Source organism: Dendropsophus ebraccatus, chromosome 11, assembly GCF_027789765.1.
Source record: "Dendropsophus ebraccatus isolate aDenEbr1 chromosome 11, aDenEbr1.pat, whole genome shotgun sequence".
NCBI lineage: Eukaryota > Metazoa > Chordata > Amphibia > Anura > Hylidae > Dendropsophus > Dendropsophus ebraccatus.
The window spans coordinates 42,355,855-42,379,542 of record NC_091464.1 but is presented as its reverse complement, the minus strand read 5'-3'; the positions used below and the strand labels follow the sequence as shown (position 1 = coordinate 42,379,542).

Below are 23,688 nucleotides of genomic sequence, written 5' to 3'. Positions count from 1 at the left end.
ATGACTCCTTTACGCAACTAGCAACTAAAGGTCCTATTACACCGGCCAATCAGCAGAAGCAAGCCAGCAATGACCTGTCCGCGGGGAGCTGTGGGGGGGGAGCCCCCCAGATGACCGTTAGATAATAGGAGATAGGGGCAGTCTGTTGCCACCGCTCCTATTGCTCAGAGCGACGGTTGCAGATTGTTGCGATATAGTTGTTTGTCTTTCAACATGTTGAAAGACAGCGATCAGCCGACATCGTGCTTGTGGGCCGATCCTTGCCTTTTATTATACAAAGCCATTATAGGCCAAATATGACCGATAATCGCTTTGTGTAATAGGACCATAATGCATCCCTCACCTGAATGGGGAAACAGCAATTATCAACTTCTATCTACTTACAGGCATATCACAATCTCTTGCATGTAATTGGTATATGTGATAGGCAGATATGTATATATGAGGCTTCTACTTAAGAAGTACATTATAACTATACAGCATAGCTCTCAACAATACCTCAAGACCTTTTGACAATATACTCTGGGTATATTGATAAATTGATAATTAGTGATCATAGAAGGAGAAGGATCCTGCCAGAGCGGCAGACGACGTAACAGTGATGTATTCCTACCTCTCCTGTTTTGTCTCAGCTGCCAGGTACCAGGCACCCTGCTCTCTGCCAATGTCTGTGTTTCAGCAACATCCGCTGATGTGCCGCTCCCACTGAAAGTGGCAGCTCAGCTTGAATTCTATAGTGTGCGGCCATTTTGGGTGGGAGCAGCACATCACCGCATGTTACTGAAACTCTGACATTGGCTGAGAGCGCTCAGCCAGGGACCTGCCAGCTATGGCAAGTAGGACAGGTAAGTATACATCACTGTCATATCCCCCGCAGCCCCAGCAGATTTGGCAATTATCACTTTATTCTAGACAACCCATTTAAAACTGATTAACTCATTTTAAATCCAGTAATATTTTGCTGAGTCTCCACAAAAATTAACCCATAAAAAGGGTGTTAAAGGAGAAGTCTGGGGTCTGACATTTTTTTTTAAACGGTCGGGGAGGGGGTAGCTGAACATAACAACAGACACTTAGCTCCCCGACTCCAGCGCTGGCGTCTGCTGTCCTCCCTTTTGGTTCATGGCCGCCCCGCCACTTCCTGGTCTGAGTGGGGACTCGGCACGTGACGTGTCAGGGCCACTCAGCCAGTCAGCGGGGTCCATCTCGGACACTGACTGGCTGAACAGACCTGACATGTCACATCCCGGGTCCCCGCTAAGAACAGGAAGCGGCCGGGAGCAGGAGACAGCGGACCCCAGCACTGGAGCCGGGGAGGTAAGTTCCTGTTGATATGTTCAGCCACTTCCTTCCAGGCTATAGTAATCCAGCACCCTCTGTTTAACACAAGCTCTGAGATTCTGGCTTGGCTGATAATCCATAATCATGTTTTAAAGCACCTTCATTAACAGTCAAGCAGTGACTCCAAGAGATGGCACTAGAGAGCTGGCTCATTTCTTTCAGAAGGAGAGCTACTTTGCACGAAGTTCCTGGAGTGACAAAACTGCTAGATAAGTGACTTTAGATGCTGCACGTAGCCCTTTAACTATTAGCGCTCCTAATGAGTGGTGATCTGATTGGGGGTGATTTAGTAAACAACTATTGGCTCTTTGCCCTGCCAATCCCTGTGACTCTGCAGGCAGCTTAATGCCCACAGTCACGTGAGGCCGATCTCTTCACTGAGCACCAGGTGGAGAGGAAGAAGACACACCAGGGGACTGCCCCACAGCTAGGTGAGGTTGGGTGTTTTTTTTTTTTTTTTTTTTTAATACTACAGAAGGGGGCTTTCTTCATAGGGGATATTACCTTAGGGGAGGAGACCAACAGGAAGGATACTACCTACTGGGGGGAAGGGGGTACTACTTACATGAGGAATGCTACCTACCAGTGGGTATCACTTAGTGGTGGGACTACCTACAGTGGCTTACTACCTACTGGGGGGAAGGGGGTACTACTTAAATGAGGAATGCTACCTACTAGTGGGTATCACTTACTAGGGTACCTACCTAAAGAGGGATGTCTACATAGGGGATACTTCCTACTGGGGTGCTAACTCTGGAGGGAATACCTGTAGGGCGATGCTGGGGATACTGGATGGGGGATACTGCCTACTGGGGGGGGCCTGCCCGCAGAGAGGCATAACCTCTACATTGAGACATAAGGGGGGGTCTAACTACTTTATGGGGGCACAGGGGGAACCTACTTATTATATGTGCTGAAGTAAGGAATCTAAAAGTTTTTTTCTGGCAGAGATGTGGCTTGAGTAGGATGAAAAAGTCTTCTTTGAGTCACTGGATAAAAGTTGCTATCATCGCTTATACAGTTTGCAGAGAATGTGTAACAGTGGTATCTTAGATGTGGACAATGTATAGGGGGATGCTGTCTGTGTATAGTATTCAACAGGTGTATAGCGGGTGGAGGTAGACATTCAACCCTGGTCTGAGGTCCAGGATAGGTATATATATATATATATATATATATATATATATATATATATATATATATACATTTTTTGTATTACGTTTCTCAGCAAATTTATGTACTTACGAGGTCAGCTGTCCTTTCAGCACAAGGTTTGGCCCAGTTCCAGTTAGTGTGGCAGTCCCTCCAATGCTGGCCGCATAGCACACACACAGCATCATACCTTTGTTAATTGCCTTATTCTCCTTTTTTTCTTTATCATCTAAAGAAATATCTTGCATGTGTCCATTGGCTATGGCTGTAGAAAGAGAGGCATAATTCCAAACTATTCAAAATGGTGAAGGACATATCACAGGATAAAAGTTACTTAACCCCTTCTGGACCAGACTAATTTTCGTTTTTTCCTCCTTGTGTTTAAAAGTTCATAGCAGTTGCATTTTTACACCTACAGACCCACATGAGCCCTTATTTTTGGGTCACTTATTATATGCGCGGTGAAATTGAAAAAAAAAAAAAAACCGCAAATCTTTTTCTTTGGGGGGGGGCTTTGTTTTTATGCCATGTGGCCTATGAAAAAACTGACATGTTATATATGTTCCTCAAGTCGGTACGATTACAACGATATGTAACATGTATAACTTTTATATTTTGAGATGGCTTATATAAAATTCAAACCATTGTTAACAAATACATGTTCCTTAAAATCGCTCCATTCCCGGGGGGGCGTGGCTAGCTATGGTGGTGTGAGGACGCTGCTTCTCTGAGCTCCGGTCCGACGTTAGCCCACAGCACCGATTGCAGGCTTCACATATGGGGAAAACGGCCAGAAAGACAAAGGGGAAGCCCCCCACTCAACCCTCCTCACCTCAGGCGGATATTGAGGCGTATTTCACCCGCTCCAGACCCCCGACCGCCTCTCTGGAGATGCCGGCACCCGCCGCCACAGTCACTGCAGCAGCTGCTACATCCCTGGCTGCCCTCCCTCCGGAGCTCCGCTCACCTCCGGGACTGCTGCCTGACTCTCCGATGCCGGCGACGCTCTCCGGGGATGTGTGGGGGACCCGCTCTCCCCCCCCGCAAGCTCCGTCCTTCCAGCCCGCCACCCGGCAAGATGGCGCCGACGAGACAGTCTCTCCTCATGGCTCCCAAGATGGCCGCCGCGCCGAGGACGCCTGCGACACTGCCCGGCGGCACTCGCTACAGGTGGGATCCCCCATGCCCCTACCAACATCAGAGGGCCCCACAAACCCCCCTCTCCTGCCGGTCAGCCTGGTGCAGCCTGCAGCCGCCACATCGCTGCACACCCTGACCCTCCATCCTGGACTCACTCCCCCACCTCTGGAGACCGCCATTTTACCAGCCACCCTGATCACTGTGGACTCCCAGCACACTAAAAGGAGCTCCCCTGTTGCAACAGCGGCCCCCCAGTCCACCCTCTCTCTAATGGATCTCCCTGCAGGGGATGGGGGTACCGCTTCAGGGACAATGATGGCACCGCAGACTGTGTCCATTTCTCCTGCCTGCAATGGGGCATCCCCCAGCCCCCACCGTTCCCCACCATGTGCTTACTGGTCTGCTCCTCCGCCTGCTGCCATATACCAGCCTGTGCAGCAGATGAGCGGTGCCGTTTCGCCCTCCTGGTCCACCGGTTCCTCGTGGACCACCTCCCCGCCGCACATGACTACAGTTCTCAATGGGACTATTCTGCCCCCTGCCTTGCCACTGTGCCCTCAATATCCCCAGGACGTTGCCAACAGCTCTCCACTTCCAGACATGCTTCCTAATAGTCTGGACGCTACGCCGGCAATCTTGCGACCTTGCACCTCTCCTCTGACGCTCTCTGGCACCCATTCCCTCCCCATACCGCAAGCTGCTCAGCACTTGACAACACCACAGCAGGCGACCTGTGCCGACAAATATGTGACCATGGCAGACCTGCGCTCCCTAGTCTCGTCCCTACCCACGAAAGAGGACTTTACCACCCTAACTAAGCAGATAGTAGCGGAGTGCAGACAGGAGTTTGCTCAATTCCGGAAGGATTTATCTTCTCTTTCTACTAAGGTGACCTCCCTGGAGGCCTCTGCCGACTCTACCTCCTCCAGTGTCCAGGTGTTGCAAGCCCAAGTCCGACAACATTCGGATCAGCTCTTTACCCTGCAGCAGCATCTCGACGATATCGAGAATAGGAATCGGAGGAATAATCTCCGCATCAGAGGCCTCCCGGAGACAATCCTCCCAGGGGACTTGTTTGGTGTTTTGACACTAATTTTCAATGATCTCTTGGACCGCCCCCCAGACAATCACATTGAGCTTGACCGGGCACACAGAGCACTGAGACCCGTTAACTCCGATGACCAACGCCCGCGAGACGTCATATGCCGGGTCCATTTTTTCTCCACCAAAGAAGAGATAATGCAAAATGCCAGGAGAAGACGTAAGCTATTTTACAAGGACAGCCAAATTTTCTTGTTCTCTGACCTATCCCGCCACACGTTGGCGCAGAGAGCTGCCCTGAAACCGCTCCTATCTACACTCCAGGACAGGAACATCCCCTACCGATGGGGTTTCCCATTTGCCTTATCAGTCCGCAGGGGAAACAGATCAATCACTCTACGTTCCCCAGATGACCTACCTGACTTTCTACAGGAACTGGACCTGCCTGATGTGATTTTGCCGGAATGGCCAACACTCTCCTCGACCCCTCTGAAGCGACCACCGCTACGACAACTGTCGGGCCCCCACAAAGACCCTCCAGGAGGCCTCCCCCCGAGAATCTCTAGGCGCAGACCCGCCAGGTCGCCCGACCGTGTGGTGGAACAAGAAGGAGCTCACCTCGCCGCCTCTCACACCTGAGCCCCCACTTTGCATTTACCTGTTTTGTTCACCTAACTGGTTTACTTGATTTTTAGTCAGGGGGTAACCCCCTATCTCTATTCATGTGCCTCTGTACGCCTTCCTCGCTGTTTTCCCCCTAATGTTTCTTCATCTAACTCTCCCATGACTAACTGCTTTACTTAATCTGTATTGGTCAATTTCGCCTGCCTTCTGTGCCCACATTAGCTTTCCCTCAAAGGACCTAGGACCGGTCCTCAATCTATTCTTTGTACTCACCTGCCTACCTACCTCTTTTCCCCCAAATAGGAAGGAGACAGCCCTGGGCCTGACCCAGACGTATTGTCTCTGTTGTTTAGTTTTCTCTAGTTGACGCAGCAGTTGCTTTCCTACTGCTCATACCGTGTCTCATTTTACCTCTGTTATCCCTCTTTTCCCTCCCCTCCTACCCTCTCCTTTTGTGTCATTTTGTAGCTCTCTCTAAACGACTTATTTCTTTTATTTCTCCAGAGCAATCCATACGACCGTGGTGGGAGCACACACCGACCGTCCCGGGCGCCTCGGAGCAGCCCCCCCCCCCCGATCTGTAAGTGATGGCAGAACTACATATAGCCTCCTTTAATGCTAAGGGATTAAATACCCCTGAGAAACGCGCCCAAATACTGCATCATTTGCACAAAAAAAAAGTACATATAGCGTGCTTCCAAGAAACCCATTTTAAATCTGGCCATGCCCCGAACATCAAACACAAGCACTACACACAATGGCACTTCGCCAATAACCCCGAGTCGCGGTCCAAAGGCGTGGCCATCGCTATACATCGATCCCTTGCTTGCTCGGTCATACAGGCTACCGTTGACCCGGACGCACGATATATAATAGTTTCATTTTCCATAGCAGGGCACGAGTTTACTCTCATTAATGCATATGCCCCTAACCAGGGCCAGACAAGCTTTTTGGTGGAGCTGGTCGATCTGGCACTGCCCCTGATCCGGGGGACTGTTGTGTTATGCGGGGATCTGAACATGACCCTGGACCCCACCTTGGACAACTCCACAGGCCGGTCCGGACTCTCCTACTCCTCTATCAAGAGGGTCAAAAGAGCGTTTCAGCAACTCCAGCTGTGCGATGCATGGCGGACTTTGCACCCCACGGATCGCGACTACAGTTTCTACTCAGCCCCGCATGACACATACAGTCGCCTGGACTATGTCCTGGTCCAACACAGTGCCCTGTCCTGGTTGACCTCCTCTACAATAGGTAACATCCTCTGGTCGGACCACGCCCCGGTTCTTTGCTCCCTGCAACTACCCAACCTAACCAGATCGGCCTGGTCTTGGAGGCTAAACGAATCGCTTCTCACTGATGTAGCTTGCGTTTCAGACCTTAAGAAGTCTATATCGGATTTCCTCCAAGACCACGCCGAGGACCACACTGCCCCTTACATTAAGTGGGAGGCGCTTAAATGTGTCCTCCGTGGAGTGCTCATAAAAAAGGGGGCGCAGCTGAAAAAGGACAAAGCGCTCAAACTTTCCCGAGCGCTCCAGACAGTTTCTCGGCTTGAGCTGGCTCATAAACGGGCACTCTCTGTGCCAATTCTCAGGGAACTGCAGGCAGCTAGGCTTGAAGTCAAGCGCTTGCTCGAGGCCTCATGGGGGAGGGCACTTCAGGTGTGCAGAAGTCGCTTCTATGAATATGGCAACAAGAGTGGCCGGATGTTAGCCAGGTCACTGAGAGCGCGTATGGCCCATTCCCACATACCCTCCATTAAAACTGGAACTAACTCCATTGCTCGCACCACTCGTGACATAGTAGATCAATTTCGCTCGTACTATTCGCAATTATATCACCTCCCACCGCCATCTTCCTCTGCTCCCCCTCGCTCACCGTTTCCTACCCTCACGGCGGAAACCATTGCCTCGCTAGAGGAGCCATTCTCCGAAATTGAACTGGCCGCGGTTATCCAGGACTTACCGGGTGCCAAGAGCCCAGGCCCAGACGGCTTTACGGCCGCATTTTACAAAGACTTCCAGTCCCACCTAGCCCCGCTTCTTCTACCTGCATTTAACTCTATATCTCCTGACACTCCCTTTCCCATGCACTCCACATTGGCCCACATTGTAGTTATCCCCAAGCCTGGCAAAGACCCCCAACTATGCAGCAGCTACCGTCCTATTTCCCTCCTAAACGTCGATCTAAAGATCTACTCTAAAATCCTGGCCAATCGCCTCAACACCCTATTACCAACCTTAATTCACTCGGACCAGGTCGGGTTTGTGCCGGGGAGGGAAGCCAGGGATAATACCATCAAGACCATAGACATCGCGCATTACGCTCGCTCACAAAAGATCCCTCTAATGGTTTTATCCTTAGATGCCGAAAAGGCCTTCGATAGAATTTCCTGGTCCTCCCTGGCACAAACCCTCCGTGATGTTGGCTTGGGCACAGTGTTTTCCTCTAAAATAATGGCCCTCTACCATGCCCCGACGGCCCAACTAAAAGTCAATGGACTGCTCTCAGACCCATTCACTATACACAATGGCACCCGCCAAGGCTGCCCCCTGTCCCCCCTTCTCTACGCCCTGGTGATGGAATACCTGTTGGCCTCCATCCGAGCGGACCCGAACATCCATGGTATTACTGTGGGTAGTACAGAGTATAAATGTTCGGCTTTCGCTGATGACCTCCTGGTCTACGTCACCGACCCCCTCATCTCCCTACCCTCTTTGATGACCCGATGGTCGGACTTTGGCGCATGGTCCAACTTCAAATTAAACCTAGCCAAATCAGAAGCCCTCAATGTCTCTTTAGCCCCTCCACTAGTTTTATCTCTGCAAACGTCCTTCCCTTTCCTTTGGCCTCCAGCGGGAATCACATACCTGGGTATTAAACTCCCCCCTGACCTCTCTTCCCTTTTCTCAGCCAACTTCAGCCCTCTTCTCTCTCAGTTTCGCAAAGACCTGGAACACTGGGATCGCCCCGAATTCTCCTGGTTTGGCAGAGTCAGCATAATCAAAATGAATCTGCTGCCCCGGCTCTTGTACCTACTGCAAACCATCCCGATATCTATCCCTTCCTCATTTTTCCACCAAATTCAAAGATGTTTTGGGGCTTTTGTCTGGGCCTCCCGGCACCCTCGTCTCAGTAGGCTGACTCTTGCAAGACCCAAACTTGGAGGGGGGGCGGGCCTCCCGGACTGCCGTTTATATTATTTGGCGTGTGTCCATGCCAGAATTCTAGACATGATTCACAATGAAAGCTCAAAATTGTGGGTCCGCCTGGCCCAAGCGCTTGCCTCTAAATCTTTAGCCGCGCTCCCATGGACGTGGTCCCCTACACTCTCTGATACCGACACTATGTCCTTCGCCACCCGGCACACGCTTGCATCCCTCCGGACGAGTAGGTCCACTCCTCCCCTAATTGACCCCCTGGGCCCTTTACTGCCGATAACAGATCACCCGGAGTTTCCCCCTGGAGCCTCCTCTGCTCTCTTCCTGGGATTCTCCAAGCGTAATCCTTTGAGATTTGCCCAGGTATTAGACAAGGGCGCTCTTAAACCCCTATCTGCCATCCTTCCCGCTGATACCCCAGTCGCAAGAGCACCGTTCGCTTACATGCAACTCGCCCACTTCCACTCTACTGTCGCTAGGGGCAAACATCTCTCCCGTCCCCTGACGGACTTTGAACGCCTATGTCAGGCCTCCTCCCCTCCGACACACGCCATCTCCACTATATATGGGATGCTACTCTCTGCCAGATCTGAGGAGCTCCCCCCTTTCTGTGGGAAATGGGAAAGAGAGATTGGAAAGCAATTTACCGTGGAACAATGGTCCCGCTGCTTCTTCCTCACACACAAGACGTCTATTGCTACGAAAGCGCAGGAGACATGCTATAAAATTTTGTCCAGATGGTATAGGGTCCCTGTGCTCTTGCATAGCTGGTTTCCCTCGGTTCCGGACGTGTGTTGGAGATGCAGCGGTGCACAGGGGACCATGGTACATATATGGTGGGGGTGCCCCAACCTTCAAACATTTTGGAGGGCGGTTTTATCCCTTATTTCCGAGATCACGGGTGTTGTCATCCCCAACACCCCGGAGTCCGTTTTGCTGTTTATGTTTCCCATGGCTCAACAGAAATACAAACGCTCCCTCGCTCGCCACTTGCTACAGGCAGCAAAGACCGTAATTCCCAGACACTGGCGTTCAGCAGACGTCCCGTCTCTGGAAGAATGGTTTAAGGAGATCACCCATACTCAACATATGGAGGACCTCCTCTCGCTCACACCGAAGGCGATCTCAACTTACACATCCACCTGGTATGCCTGGATGGACTTCGTAGCCTCACCCCGATACAGAACAGTCAGCCTAACACAGCCATGATCAGTGGCCCGCTCCCATTCCTTCCCCTCTCCCCCCCCACCCCCCCTCCTAGTGAGCTCCACCCGTGGGTGGCGTGGTTCCGGGGCGTCCGGGCTCTTTACTCCCGCTCATCATTCACCACCCGGGTATGGATTGCACGTGAGTAACTATTCTCTTAGCACTTTCATTGGTTTTCCCTTCCTCCCCCCTCCCTGTCTTCCCCCATGTCTCCCTCTCTTGTCTGTCTGAGTTTGGTTTATTGAGTTCTCCCTTTTCTTTATTTAGCCGCATACTGGTTTCTGATTGATTACTGATAAGCACATAATCTGTCTACTGGTTGCCTAACGGCTTATTGCACTTGTCACTAACACATGCCGTTGCAGATGCCTGCGCCTTAATATGTTTTCACTTTTCCAGATGCATACTCACCAAGTATCCGATGTGCCTGTTATTCTTATCTTGGAATTTTGTGTTCTGACCGTGCTTTTCTACTCTACTGTTTGTACTTTTTATTATGAAAAATCTTTAATAAATATTTGAATGAGAAAAAAAAATCGCTCCATTCCCAGGCTTATAGCGCTTTTATCCTTTGGTCTATGGGGCTGTGTGAGGTGTCATTTTTTGCACCATGATGTGTTCTTTCTATTGGTACCTTGATTGCGCATATGCAACTTTTTGATTGCTTTTATTACAATTTTTCTGGATTTGATGCTACCAAAAATGCGCAATTTTGCACTTTGGGATTTTTTTGCGCTTACGCCGTTTAGCTTGAGAGATCAGGAATATGATAAATTAATATTTTGGGCGATTACGCATGCGGCGTTAACAAACATGTTTATTTATTTATTTTCATTTATATTAATAATACACCTTTTTTTTTTTTTTACACATATACTAGAAGCCCCCCTGGGGGACTTCTAGTATATGCACACTGATCTCTCATTGAGATCTATGCTGTATAGTTATACAGCATAGATCGATGAGATCAGTGTTGTATTGCTTTTGGCTGCTGCAGCCAAAAGCAATAGAATGCCGAGCCGGGATCAGCGCCATTACAGTGCAGACCCCTGCCGGCACCAAAAGCAGGGATCGAACCTCCGTGAAAGCGTCACGGGGGGGTGATCTCCCCACTAGACCACCAGGTATGGGCTGCAATAAGTCTTCAGATGCAGCTGTCAACTTTGACAGCTGCATCTGAAGACTTAATTAGCGGGCATGGCGATCGGACCACGCCCGCTAACTGCCGCAGTCTCGGGCTACATGCCGCACTTGGGACCGCGGCAGTTCAGAGCGGGGTCACCGGCCCGCTTTGAACTCCCCCACTCGCGCGAGGAAGTACAGTTACGTCCTTGTGCGGGAAGGAGTTAAAAGGGTTATTCAGTGTTAGAAAGATATGGCCACCTTCTTCCATAGAAAACACAACTCTGTTCTCCAGTTTAGTAGCAATTTGCAGTTAAAGAGTCACTTTTAAAGAGTCATGTTAAAAATTTTTTTGCAGAAATCAATAGTCCAGGTGATTTTAAGAAACTTCGCAATTGGGTTTGTTAGGCAAATATGCTATTATCTGCATTTAAAAAGCCTTTTCCCAGGTCCCCCCCCCCCCCTCCTCTCTCTCCTCTCCTTTCTGTCATCCACTGCCCAGAATCAGAAAATCTCGACTGTTTTACATCAGTCGGATCCTGTCTTTGCTATGGAGAGGGGGGGGGGTATTAGTCGGCAGCAGAAAGCAGAGAACAAAGGATTTTTAATGACAGTGACACTTTGAGCTCCATTCACTTCAATAAAGAGAGAGATGCTGAAGAAAGAGGCTTTTTTTCTAACGTTGGATAACCCCTTTAATTCTAGACACTTATATTATTCTTCAGCCCCTGGTGGCCTGACTTCCTGAGATATATAGATTTTACTATAGTGGTGCATGAAGGTTTGTAAAGCCTTCAGCATGTACTACATTTCTGCACAAATTTGACCTTTGACCTGAACTACATCAGATTGTTCAGTCCTAAAAGTAGATAAAGAGAACCAAATCAGAGTAAAGAGGCAAAAATATTAGATGTGTTCATTCATTTCTGTTGAAAGTAATCCAACATTAAATATCTGTGACTGGCAAAAGTATGTGCATCTTTGCTTTCAGTATCTGATATGAGCCCTTTCTGCGGCAATAACGGCATCTAAACATTTCTAGTAATTGTCGATTAACCCTGCATATTGGAATGGGTATCTATGCCCATTCCTATGTGCAAAACAGCTTTAACTCTGTTATCTTGCTGGTTTCCTGCAATGGACTGCTCACTTCAGGTCCTTCAACAACATTTCTATAAGATTCTATTAGGGAACAAGTATGAGATTGCGGTGGTCTGACCTCTGTGCCCCCTAGCGATCTCCAGATTGGCCCGGCTCCATCTAGGAGTCGGCATGTGACCCACTGCTGTATTCGTTCTCTATAGAGCCGCCACAGAGAAGCAGATACAGCACTTGGCTCCTTTCATATGCTCCATACAGAAGGAATAGAGCCCCGTGCATGTACTGCCCTGCAGCTGTTTTCAAAGCAAAAGAGCCGTGGGGTACGTAGGTTGGGCCCCTGCATTCTCTTACTTGTCCCCTATCCTGTTAATAGGGAACAGGTAAGTTGTAAGCAGAGAACCCCTTTAAGGTCAGGACTTTAACTTGGCCGTTCCAAAGCTTTAACTTTACTCTTTTTAACCAATTTTTGGTAGAACAACTTGTAAATTTCTATGCATAGTCATTGTCAGTACAGTAGCCCATGCTTTAACTGTTTCGGAGCACACTGCATTGTGATAAATTACTGTCTGTAGCATACAGTCCATGCACCGACTCATGACTATGAAAAATTTCAAAGTCTGAACTGCGTTACAGCATCTTGTTTACTGCTGTTTTCTTTATTCAAAAAACCTTAATAAAAACCATTGAATCAGATAAATGTTTCCTAGTACAGTGTTTATATAGTAAGCGGCTTCTGAAATGCATCCCGAATACACGTGTACCTTTCATGTAAATTACTCTTCGGCATTGGTTCAAAGGTTCGAAAGTCCAAAATGTATAAAAGAAAAAACCTCTTGGATTACCTTTTAATAGTCTTAACGTAAATGTTTAATTGGGAAAGTTAAATAAGTAATTTTTCCCTAAATATGCCAGAAACAAGCATAATGCAAACTTCAAAAGTCAATATTAACCCATTAAAACAACAATTGATCACTAAAGAAAATATTTCTACTTTGCTAAGTTATAGATCCTGGGAACATCTGTATTTTGTGTGTAAGTAAAATAGAATGAAACATTTCTGTGGTCAGCAGATGTTTTAGTTTTGGTTAATCTGTGACTTTTTTAGTTTATTTAATTGAGAGTCAGGGTGAATTCACACGTGGCAGATTATGTTCCAGAAATTTCTTTGAATGAAAATCAGTTCTATTTGTCTCCTTTGGTGACAAGTGCATGATTTTCTTCACGTTCCTAGGATAGTCAAAGTTTTTAAAAATAATAGAAAATTGCATGTGCATCTTTTACCCTGAGGCTGGAAAAATCCAGCGAAAATTTTTGTTATAAAATATTGTATTGCTCCCCCATGTATGTATACAAGTAACCAATATACACTTATTACAGGAAATGCACATAAAGTGTTTTTTTTCCTGCACTTACTACTGCATCAAGGCTTCACTTCCTGGATAAAATGGTGATGTCACTTCCTGGATAACATGGTGATGTCACTTCCTGGATAACATGGTGATGTCACGACCCGACTCCCAGAGTTGTGCGGGCTGTGGCTGCTGGAGAGGATGATGGCAGAGGGATGCTCAGTGTCCCTCCAGTGCCCTGTGTCCCTCAGTTTCCCCCTGCCATCATCCTCCCCAGCAGCCACAGCCCGCACAGCTCTGGGAGTCGGGTCGTGACATCACCATGTTATCCAGGAAGTGACATCACCATTTTATCCAGGAAGTGAAGCCTTGATGCAGCAGTAAGTGCAGGGAAAAAAGGCCTTTATGTGTATTTCCTGTAATAAGTGTATATTGTGATTTGTATAACTTTTGGGGGGCAATTCAATAATTTAATTTAAAAAATCGTCGAAGTTCCTCTTTAAGTATTTTGGTCAGTATCTTTGTCCAAAACCAGGATTGTAAGTAGATGGAGGAAAACTTTAATGGAAAGATTTGCACCACAAAGTGGATGTAAAATTGATACAGTACAGATGTAAAATACCTATATATAACACCAGCCTCATAGTGATATGAATCTTTACAATTACTGTGAGGCTGAGCTGTTCTGGTTCGGCAACATTCTCCAAACCCCAATGCTCAGCATTTGACTTCTCATGGCTGCAGAGGTTGGATGCAGCATTTAAAGGGCTTATCCAGCGCTACAAAAACACGGACACTTTCTTCCAGAGACAGCCCCACTTTTGTCTCCAGCTTGGGTGGGGTTTTGCTGCTCAGTTCCATTAAAGTGAATCGAGCTTAATTGCAATCCGCACCTGAACTGGAGACAAGAGTCGTGTTTTCTCTGAAAGAAAGTGACCATGTTTTTGCAGCACTGGATAACCCCTTTAAGGAGTCCTGGAAAGCATGGATACAGCCATAGGCCTGTCTAGAGCGACTTTGGATGGAGTAGAGAAATAAAACTTTGCTTTTGCCTATTTGTTTTTATAGTGTGTGCTAGTTACACAGGTAGTTCCGAAATAATGACCAGATATTATATATGTGTTTGTGTTTTTAATTGTTTTTTAGCCATTTTACAGGTAGTTGAGTTTTAATAGTTTTTTAGCCATTTTACAGGTAGTTGAGTTCTGAGCTTATGTCTTGCATATCTAGTTCTTGCATTTTATCTTGCTACATTCATGGCTATTAAGGACAACTTGCTGTATAGTTTTGTTTTCTTGGAGAAGCATTACGTTGCACATAGGGAAGGGAATATGAAAAACTGATCATTTTTTACGTAGAACCTACAGAAAGACATTGTCCAAAGTGGAGTTGCTTTTGTATTTGTGAAAGTATATTTGCCCATAATGGAATAATTTCAAGAGATTTTCTTTCTGGTGGATCTACTACTGACTTTAGCAGATTTTTTTTTAATCCAAAACTGGATGTAGACCACCCTATTATAACTTGGCATTCAGTTTTATAAGTATTATAGTATTATAGTCTGCTTAAAGGAAATCTATTACTAAATTTAAAGTGTCGACCAGCCTCAGAAACTATTGTTGCAAATTATACAGAAGTACCTAAAAGTAGTATAAACAGAAGATTAAGGTCTTTCAAGCAACGTTAAAATAATTCCTGTTCTTACCCGACACATCACTCATGGGGATGGCGTTCTTTTCATCCAGTTGCATTCCTGGATTTGTCTGTCCTTCTGTTTCCATAATGGAAGGGTCTTGATTGGTGTTGCTGATCTGACTTAAGACTGCTTGAACTATAGGAACCATCATGGCTGTGGTTGCTGTATTGCTAATCCACATAGACAGGAAGGCGGTGACTCCCATGAACCCCAGCATTAATCTAAGAAGAATTCAGAGGAAAACATTTTTAGTTATGAAAAAAAACCTCTTTACTAGCTGCCCTGCTTTAGTTGAGTGAATGTATTATAATATTAAAGGCCTTTTAAACAAGACAAATATTGGCTAAATAAAAAGGAATGTTCATTCTTGATATGTTAACCCATAGGAAAGGGTGAACGATCAGCCTATGAACACTTGTTTATTGGCTGTTTTATTTACATTGGCCTTAAAATTATCACTTGTCGGATGTGTGGCCAACAACGATGAAGGTGAAAGACTTAGGTTGTGTCGCCCTGCGTGCCCCATGATTGATCTGTGTAAACGGCTTCTAAATGAATGCTGTTTAGTACCTGTAGACCCATTTTAAAGGACTTTCAGTTCCTTTTATTGGTTATCAAGTACAATTGGTAGTGTTTATGTCTGGTTTTTTACCTCCCTCCTATTTACTTGTATGGGACTAAAGTTCAGTACCAGGCACAGCCACTACCTGGCCTCCTCACCTCTTTCTGCTAGGTTCTGTCTTTAAAATCTTAAGTTAAAAAAAAAAAACAAAAAAACACACATATATATATAAATATATATATATATATATATATATATATATATATATATATATATTTTTTTTTTTTTATAGGATCTGAAGTCTATTAGGATCTGAAGTCTACTGTATAAGTGAAATGTATATGACCTCATATAGAAATCTTTAGGACATAGAAAAGAAGAACTAGAGCATGAAAGCACAAAAAAAGTTTAACCTGTGTTAAAATAATCATTTTTATTTTACCCCTATGCAAGGGTTAATAATGAAGAAGAAAGGTTCTTACAAGGGAGGTTTAACTCCAACAATGAGAAGGACCTTCAGTGCAATTCTCTTATGTAGGTTCCAGTGCTCCACAGCCACTGCTACTATTAATCCTCCCACAAACAACATGTTGGTGTCCTTCAGGTATTGCATACAGACCTAGGGAAAAACATTGGTTACTGTCATATTAGGATATGGTCAAATAGGAACCACAAGAGTAGAGAATGAAAGACATCTATGGGAATGACTTCACAAAACCTGCAGCCTAATTATTAAAAAAAAAAAATACATGACAGGTTCAACTGGGTGCTTTGAACAATCATTAGAAAGACTTTAATGATTAGGTTGGTCACTAATTCTTCAAGCCCTAATCAGTCCTCTTATCCTCTAACAATATTTATAGAATTTTTTTCAGAACACAAAGAAGAATTGAGGGCTTTTGGTTTGACCCATAAACTGTTTACCTGCTTTGATTCTAGGATGCCAAACATTGGGAATAACAGGACAGGCAGCAAAGCAGTGACTGCAAGGGGTATGACCTCGGTACACCAGAACACAGCCATGAGGATGATTGAGAAGGCACAACTTGCTTCCTGAAAGGGAAAAAATATGTACGTTTAAAGATATAGCAATCCCACCTTACCGAGCACCCCCCCCCCCGCCCACGTCGGGCGAGCGGGGGATACAGCAGATGTACACCAGGATGAAGGTGCGAATCTGCACTTTCTCTCTGGCACACGCTAGGGGAGCAGCAATGATAAATGTGCCCCTTAGAGTACAGAGTCCTCTGATTTATCCAATGGTCTGCACCACACTGGTAAATCTGGCACATTTGAAGACTGTCTACTTTAAGTTTGCCCACATTTTTAGTAAATTTGGGCCTCTGTGTCTCAGTCTTAAAGTGTCACTGTCAATAATATTTTTTATGCAGAAATCAATAGTGCAGGCGATTTTAAGAAACTTTGTAATGGGTTTATTAGCCAAAAAAAATGCATTTTTATCATGAAAAAACAGTTTGAAGCTCTCCTCCTTGTCTTCATGATTTTCTTATGGAGAGAGGTTGAGGGAGATGAGGCACCAAAACAGGACAACAAAGGGTTAATTTACAGCTACATCACCAGGCTATCTCCTTTGAAGTCAGCACTGACCTCTCTGACCTCTGAATACCGGCTTTCACACAGGTCCCGCTGTGTAATCCTTTGTTCTCTGCTCTCTGCTGGCGACTAATCTACCTTCTTCCTCCTCCTCCCTCCCCTCTCTATTGGTTACACAGGGCTCCACTGATTTAAAAGAGTCGAGATTTCCTGATAATGAGCAGTGGATGAGAGAGAGGGGGGAAGGGACCTGGGGAAAGTCTTTTTGAATGCAGATAATAGCATATTTGCCTAATAAACCCATTTACAAAGTTTCTTAAAATCACCTGTATTTTTTATTTCTGCAAAAAAAAATAAAAATACGACAGTGACAAGACTGGCTGCAATCAAGGAATTTGACATGTGTGTGTGTTTGTGTATGTGGAGATGGGGGTTATGCGTGGCAGTGAGCTCCACTCCCTGGCCGGTCTCCTGATCTGACTGATTATAGGATTCGGCTCCTTAGACCTCATTTCTGTACTCAGTCAAGTCAGGCAACTGGTTGGAGAGTGGACTGCGGCGCCACTTGCTTTCCCTGGTTATAAGTCACTGAGTGCAAGACAAAATTTTGACATCCCTGAACAACATTTAAAAAGTATATATAAATCACTGTGCCACTTTACTGTACCATACAAAGATTAGGTTAATAATGTATGCAAGGCTATGTTCACACTACGTAAAAGTATGGCCGTTGTTGCAGATGGCAACAACGACCGTACTTTTGGCGCGGTGGAACAATGCCTTACTTTCAATGGGATCCCGGCCGGAGAGTACACACATGGTATACGCTCTGGCCAAGATCCTGTACGGGGCCGGAAATAACTGACATGTCAGTTTTCTGCGGCCGCAATTCAATGTATTGCGGCCGTAGGAAACCCTGTCAGTTCACACTATGAAGCGAGCGGCTCCGGCCGCTTGCTTCATAGTGTGCAGGGGGAAGCTCTGATGCGGGCGCGCGCTGATGCTACTTAAGTCACGGAAAGGCCGGTCTCTTACGTAGTGTGAACATAACCCAAAAGTTATTGTAATGTTATTGTACTACCTGCCGTTTTGAGTGTTTCCTATTGAGCAGCAAATCTGCCTTCCCCATCTAATTCAAGACATTTCAGTAACACACGAAAAGATGCACTGACCGATAATTGTCTATGGCTTTACCATTTACCATGTTGATACTGTTGAATCCTAGTACCCTATTGATTATCTGGGAAAGAAGCAAGAACAAGAAATCAAGAGCCTTTTGTAAAATTTCAAAAGCCAAATAAAACCTTATGTTGTAAGTAATTTACGACTATAGTCAATGACTTATTGAAAATCTGCAAGAAGTGAAGAAAGCAGTGGGGGCTTATTTCCATTTCAGTTTGTTCCTTCCTTTAGGAAACGTCTTCCTGACCACCCATGGTGCCTACATTAGACCTTTGCATTAGCATAACGCTGAACATAAAAAAGACCAGAAGACCAAATACATCAACTTGGCACAAGGAAATCAAAGACTGTGTGCACAAAAATAGCTACTGTCAAACATGCGAGAGTAATAAGTAATAAGTTTCTCAGCTAAAAATCGGTAAATAAATAACTATAACTACAGTAAGACCAATTACCTAATATTATTGTGGATGATAAATAATACGTTAAAAATATATAGGGCGCCAAGGTCAATCCGCTAATGACTAATATTTAAGAGATTGTCATATCATTGACTATAATATGTAATTTATTGAGCGGTTTACGGTGCATTTCTCATTCCTGTTTTCTAGTTATAAATGAAGGTAATTTATAAAAAACTTTTACTGTCATTTATAAAAACTTTTCACATGTTATATTTACCCAATCCTACTCATTGCAGTAGACGGGCCCCATTATAAGTCTGTAGAGCCCGTCTCCTACAAGGAGGCTGGGTGAGCGCCAAGCTGGGGATGGAACCATACTTCTGGCCTTAAGTAGAAATTGGTGGGGGTTTTGGCAGTGAGAAAAAATGTATAGCACGCAGTATACATTTAGCAGGTATACATTAGCAATATACAGGATACTCATAATATATAGATGAAATACCCTCTGTACATAACAAGAGATTTTACTTACAATACAATACAACATGTCATCACTTTCATGCTGCCTGAACTTTGAGTCATCAGGGTGGTCCCCGGTGGCTTCTTATCACCGCTGGTTTTATTTGATGGATCTCTTCCTGTACCCAAATGGGGTGAGGTCAGGTGAAACCATTGGGGACCACCCTAATGATTCATGGTTCGGGCAGCATAAAAGTGATGACAGGTTCCCTTTAAGAGTTTATTCAAATGGCTAAATGTTTTTAACTGGAGCCTAGGGTTGCATTTTTTTGTTTTGAACCCTTCAAGGCGTTTAAATGACTGAAAAATCTTCTCCATTAGGGGCCAAACCAGATCCTCTCCTTTGTCATAAGAAGACTGTATATTTGTGAGGTTTATATGCTTTATTCCCCAAAAAATGCAAGCAGTATTTGAATATGAAATCCACAAGGACCTACATCTGTTGGGAACTCCCCAGCTCCCTACCCTGCCATCTAAGGCAACCGACCGCTCTCCTGTGTCAATCATGACAAATAAATAGTGAATATTTAACATTGCGTAATATGTTCTAACTACTAGGTTACGCCTTTGGTTGCTGTTAGACACGTGCAGTTCCCGGCCATCAATTTCACTGTATCAAAGGAAAGTAAATAATTCAGAGAAATCAACATCATACACCTCTTCTGGCAAGGGCTCAATGCCTACCACTTTTATCTCGTTCCATGTGTGCTACACATCAACCTCTGCACCAGTAACATCGACATGATGTCCAGTTATTTAAGGTTTACATATCTACAAATATCATATAGGAGTCATATCAAAGATGAAGGAGGTCCCCAAGAGATGCCATACCAAGAGATATAGAGAAGCCATCTTAATTATTAAAAAGAGCCTCCACAAAGATCCATTATTAAAATATTGTTCAAAGTACATGCCAAGATATACATATTAATATGTAACTGGTTCTCAAACAGTTAAAGCAGATAAAACTAAGACACCTTTCACCCATTTGAACGGACTCTAAGTACATGGAACAAGTCCATGTGTCTGGTTATAGAGACGAGTTATACTATAAACCACTTTGCATGTATACTGCGGCGGACTCTATGAATACAACCGTTGACACTAAAAGTCGCATTTCAGGTAGAAGCTCCATCTGCTTACACATCCTAATTGTAGATTAGGATGTAAGTATAATACATAGTCAACATCTCGGGTGCCCCTACCCAGCACATTAGGGGGAACTTATTAACACTGACGTAAGATTTGCCAGATTTATTAAGAGGCTCAAGTCTCATAAAAAAAATTTGCACCTCCCGTGCAGAAATGTACACTAGTTATGAGTTGGAGTACATTTCTGAATCAACCATGGAAGGCCATAACCCTTCAATTTAGCCTGCTACTTTTCTACTTTTCTTAAAGGTGGTGTAGAGGTCACAGAATGGCAAGCAGTTACACATTTTTTAGCAAAAACTGTGGCTTGTGCAAAAATGTGCAACTTTTGTAAGTTAAAAGACTGACATACTACCTTGATAAATCCCCCCCCCCCCCCCCCCCCATTGTGTAAGGCTGCACTTCTCTAGATATTACAAGTATAGAAATAAAAATTTAATTTAAAACTATAGAAAAAAAAAAATTGGAATTGTGGCTTAGATGTCCAGGCTGTTAGGATAAAAAAAGAGAAATCCTTAATTATTTAAAGGCTATGGACACCTTTCTGTGTTTTAATTTCTCTTTTCTTACAGGGATTGTGTGGGGAAGGCTTTTTTTCTACATATAAGCTCAGGGAGTTTGTAACTAAAATGAAGAAGAGACACTTATATTCCTCTCTCTTGTGCCTGCTGGTGTTACCAAGCTCTGGTCGCTGCTGTGCGGTGCTTCTGAGATCAGGGACGTTTTATTACAAGCCCATTCAGCCAATCAGTGGTCATAGTGGTGTCTCACCTCGGCCTCTGTCCCTGAACCCAGAATTTTCAATCCCGAAGTGCACCTCACTGTTGGTTGAGCCTCAATCCCGTCTCTCTCTTCTCCTGAGTGGTCAACTCACCTCAAATTTGTTTTAGTTTTAGTTGATTTAATTTAAGCGTAAGGGTAGCTTCACATGTAGCGAATCGCAGCGGATTTCACGCTGCAAGTTCCGCTGCGAAATCCACTGTTATTCCCGCTACTGTGAGTTTGAATTTGCCCTTCAACACGGCCGTGCACTGATTGGCTGAGTGGGACCTATGGGAACCGGGAGCCTCAGATGCAATGGGACCACGGAGCAGGTAAAGTATGCTCTGGGCGTCAGTGAGTTAAGGGAGCCGGCATTTACATACTTGCAGCGGATTTCACTGCGGAACTCACAGCGGATTGAAGACACATATGAAGCTGCCCTAAATGAGAATTCAGGAGATGGGAGAAAGGGAGATGGGAGACCTGACAGGGATGTACTTTTTAAAGTGAGACTGAATGTAATCAAAGATACTATTGTGTATTGACAGAAATACATGTAGGTCGCAGAAAAAAAAGGTTAGCTAAATGCAGAAATGTTTCAGATCACTTAACACAAATAATGCATTAAAGAATCTGCCAGTGCGTCCATAGCCTTTAACTTAACAGGAGCTTTCAGGGTAGGTTGTCCTCATAAATGTTGCTCCTGATCCAGGTCAATGTTTGTGGCCATCAGGTTCCTTATCCATTTGCCCCTCTAGCTACCCTTCTGGGGTAGCAAGACTTTTTAACATATGGAGGCTGGGGTGGCAGCCAAGGCAGAACCCAGGGGCAAAACAAGTTATCACTAAACTTGGTGGACCATTGTTCTCTTACATTTGCAGTTTTTTTGTCCAGAGAGGGGAGGTATAGCATTATATATATAGCTATAGCTCCACCCACATAGTCTCCATAGGCCCCACCCCTCTGATACAAAGCCTTTTTTTACTGGACCAAGAACCAAGAAATCTATTATAAAGTAAGGTATAAAAAACACAGAATTTAGGCTTTACCGCTGTGTAGAGAATTCCTCACACAGAACGGGGGGGGGGGGGGGGGGACAGTGTCACTTTAACTTTTAGATCTCTTTATATTCAATGTATTAGGCTTCTAAGATTGGAGATATTTAGTTTCATTTTATTTTATTTTCTAATGAGAAAAGTGAATGAAATCATACAAGTTAAGCATCCTCAACCCCTGTTAAACCAGCCTCCCCCCCATACACTTCCAGATATTATATAATGCATTTTGCATTACTGGATTATACACTATTTGACCATTATCCTTTGTATCAAATAAATACGTCTATTTAAAAAGGATTATACTGAAAAAGCTTCTGTCATCAGCTAAGTGCACAAATACCAGTGGTGAGGGTATCAGAGAATGAAGGTCAAGTAGGCAAGAAGAACAATGCATTTGAACTTAGTGTTATTGTCATTTAAAGAAAGATTTGTAATGTCATAGAGATGTGACAAAAGGTTTGATCAGTCAGGGCCTGAGTGCTGAGACCACCGCCCATTGCTCAGGTAAGCCTGTCCTCTGCAGTGAGAGGATGGTAAGGTCTAACAGCACTAAGCTGAGCCCTTCTCTGCACTCATCCCAATGATCAATAGGGGTCTCAGTACCCAGACCCCGACTGAGCTAGCACTTTAATGAGCTTATGGGGAAAACTACAAAGAGGTATTCCAGCCATTCATATTTAATAGTAAGTGTTAATGCAATAGAAGTTTTGCTACTGTAGATAGGACCCCACTGATCAGATCACAGGAGTTCTTGATGGCTCATTGCTTTCCACCAGGACATCCATGGTAGGTATGAGCTTTGTCTCTGTATTGTCCCTACTTTTATTTCCATGACAGTTTCCTGGCCAAGAAATGTACCATGCATCTTTCTGCCATGAAAATGTCTGTGTTAAATATTATACTCCAAGTGACATTGTGAAGTAAAAAACAAAACATTATGAAGCATTTATCTATCTACCCGTCTGTCCATCTATTCATCTATGTCATATTTATCTGATAGTTGAAAATGTTGCAGAACTCCAGAAGGTACAAAAAGCTCACTGCCTTTTTACTTATGTTTATGACCACTTCATCTATCTATCTGTCCATCCTTCCATCCATCTCATCTATCCTATCTATCTATCTATCTATCTATCTATCTATCTATCTATTAGAGATGAGCGAACCGGGTTTGAGTCGATCCGAACCCGAACGTGCGGCATTTGATTAGCGGGGGCTGCTGAACTTGGATAAAGCTCTAAGGTTGTCTGGAAAACATGGATACAGCCAATGACTATATCCATGATTTCCACATAGCCTTAAGGCTTTATCCAAGTTCAGCAGCCCCCGCTAATCAAATGCTGAACGTTCGGGTTCGGATCAACTCAAGCATGCTCCAGGTTCTCTCATCTCTACTATCTATCTATCTATCTCCTATCTATCTATCTATCTATCTATCTATCTATCTATCTATCTATCTATCTATCTATCTATCTATCCTAAAGTAGAAAAAAGATCATTCATGTCTTTTTCTTTGTCTCTCTTACGTTGCTAGATTGGCTATTTACAAGTTGGTTAAT

The 23,688-nt window shown here is 44.8% G+C and overlaps 1 protein-coding gene across 1 annotated transcript in view; it reads right to left on the bottom strand.

The window, feature by feature from the left end:
• The window catches only part of SLC13A5 (solute carrier family 13 member 5), a 67,506-nt gene that overhangs the window by 16,995 nt on the left and 26,823 nt on the right, over positions 1–23,688 (bottom strand). Inside the window, exons 2-5 of the mRNA XM_069946094.1 lie at positions 16,423–16,551; positions 15,981–16,117; positions 14,946–15,157; positions 2,587–2,758 (exon numbers count right to left, since the gene is read on the bottom strand). Of these exons, the coding sequence (XP_069802195.1) occupies positions 2,587–2,758; positions 14,946–15,157; positions 15,981–16,117; positions 16,423–16,551 (650 nt within the window). The remainder of the gene's footprint in view (positions 1–2,586; positions 2,759–14,945; positions 15,158–15,980; positions 16,118–16,422; positions 16,552–23,688) is intronic.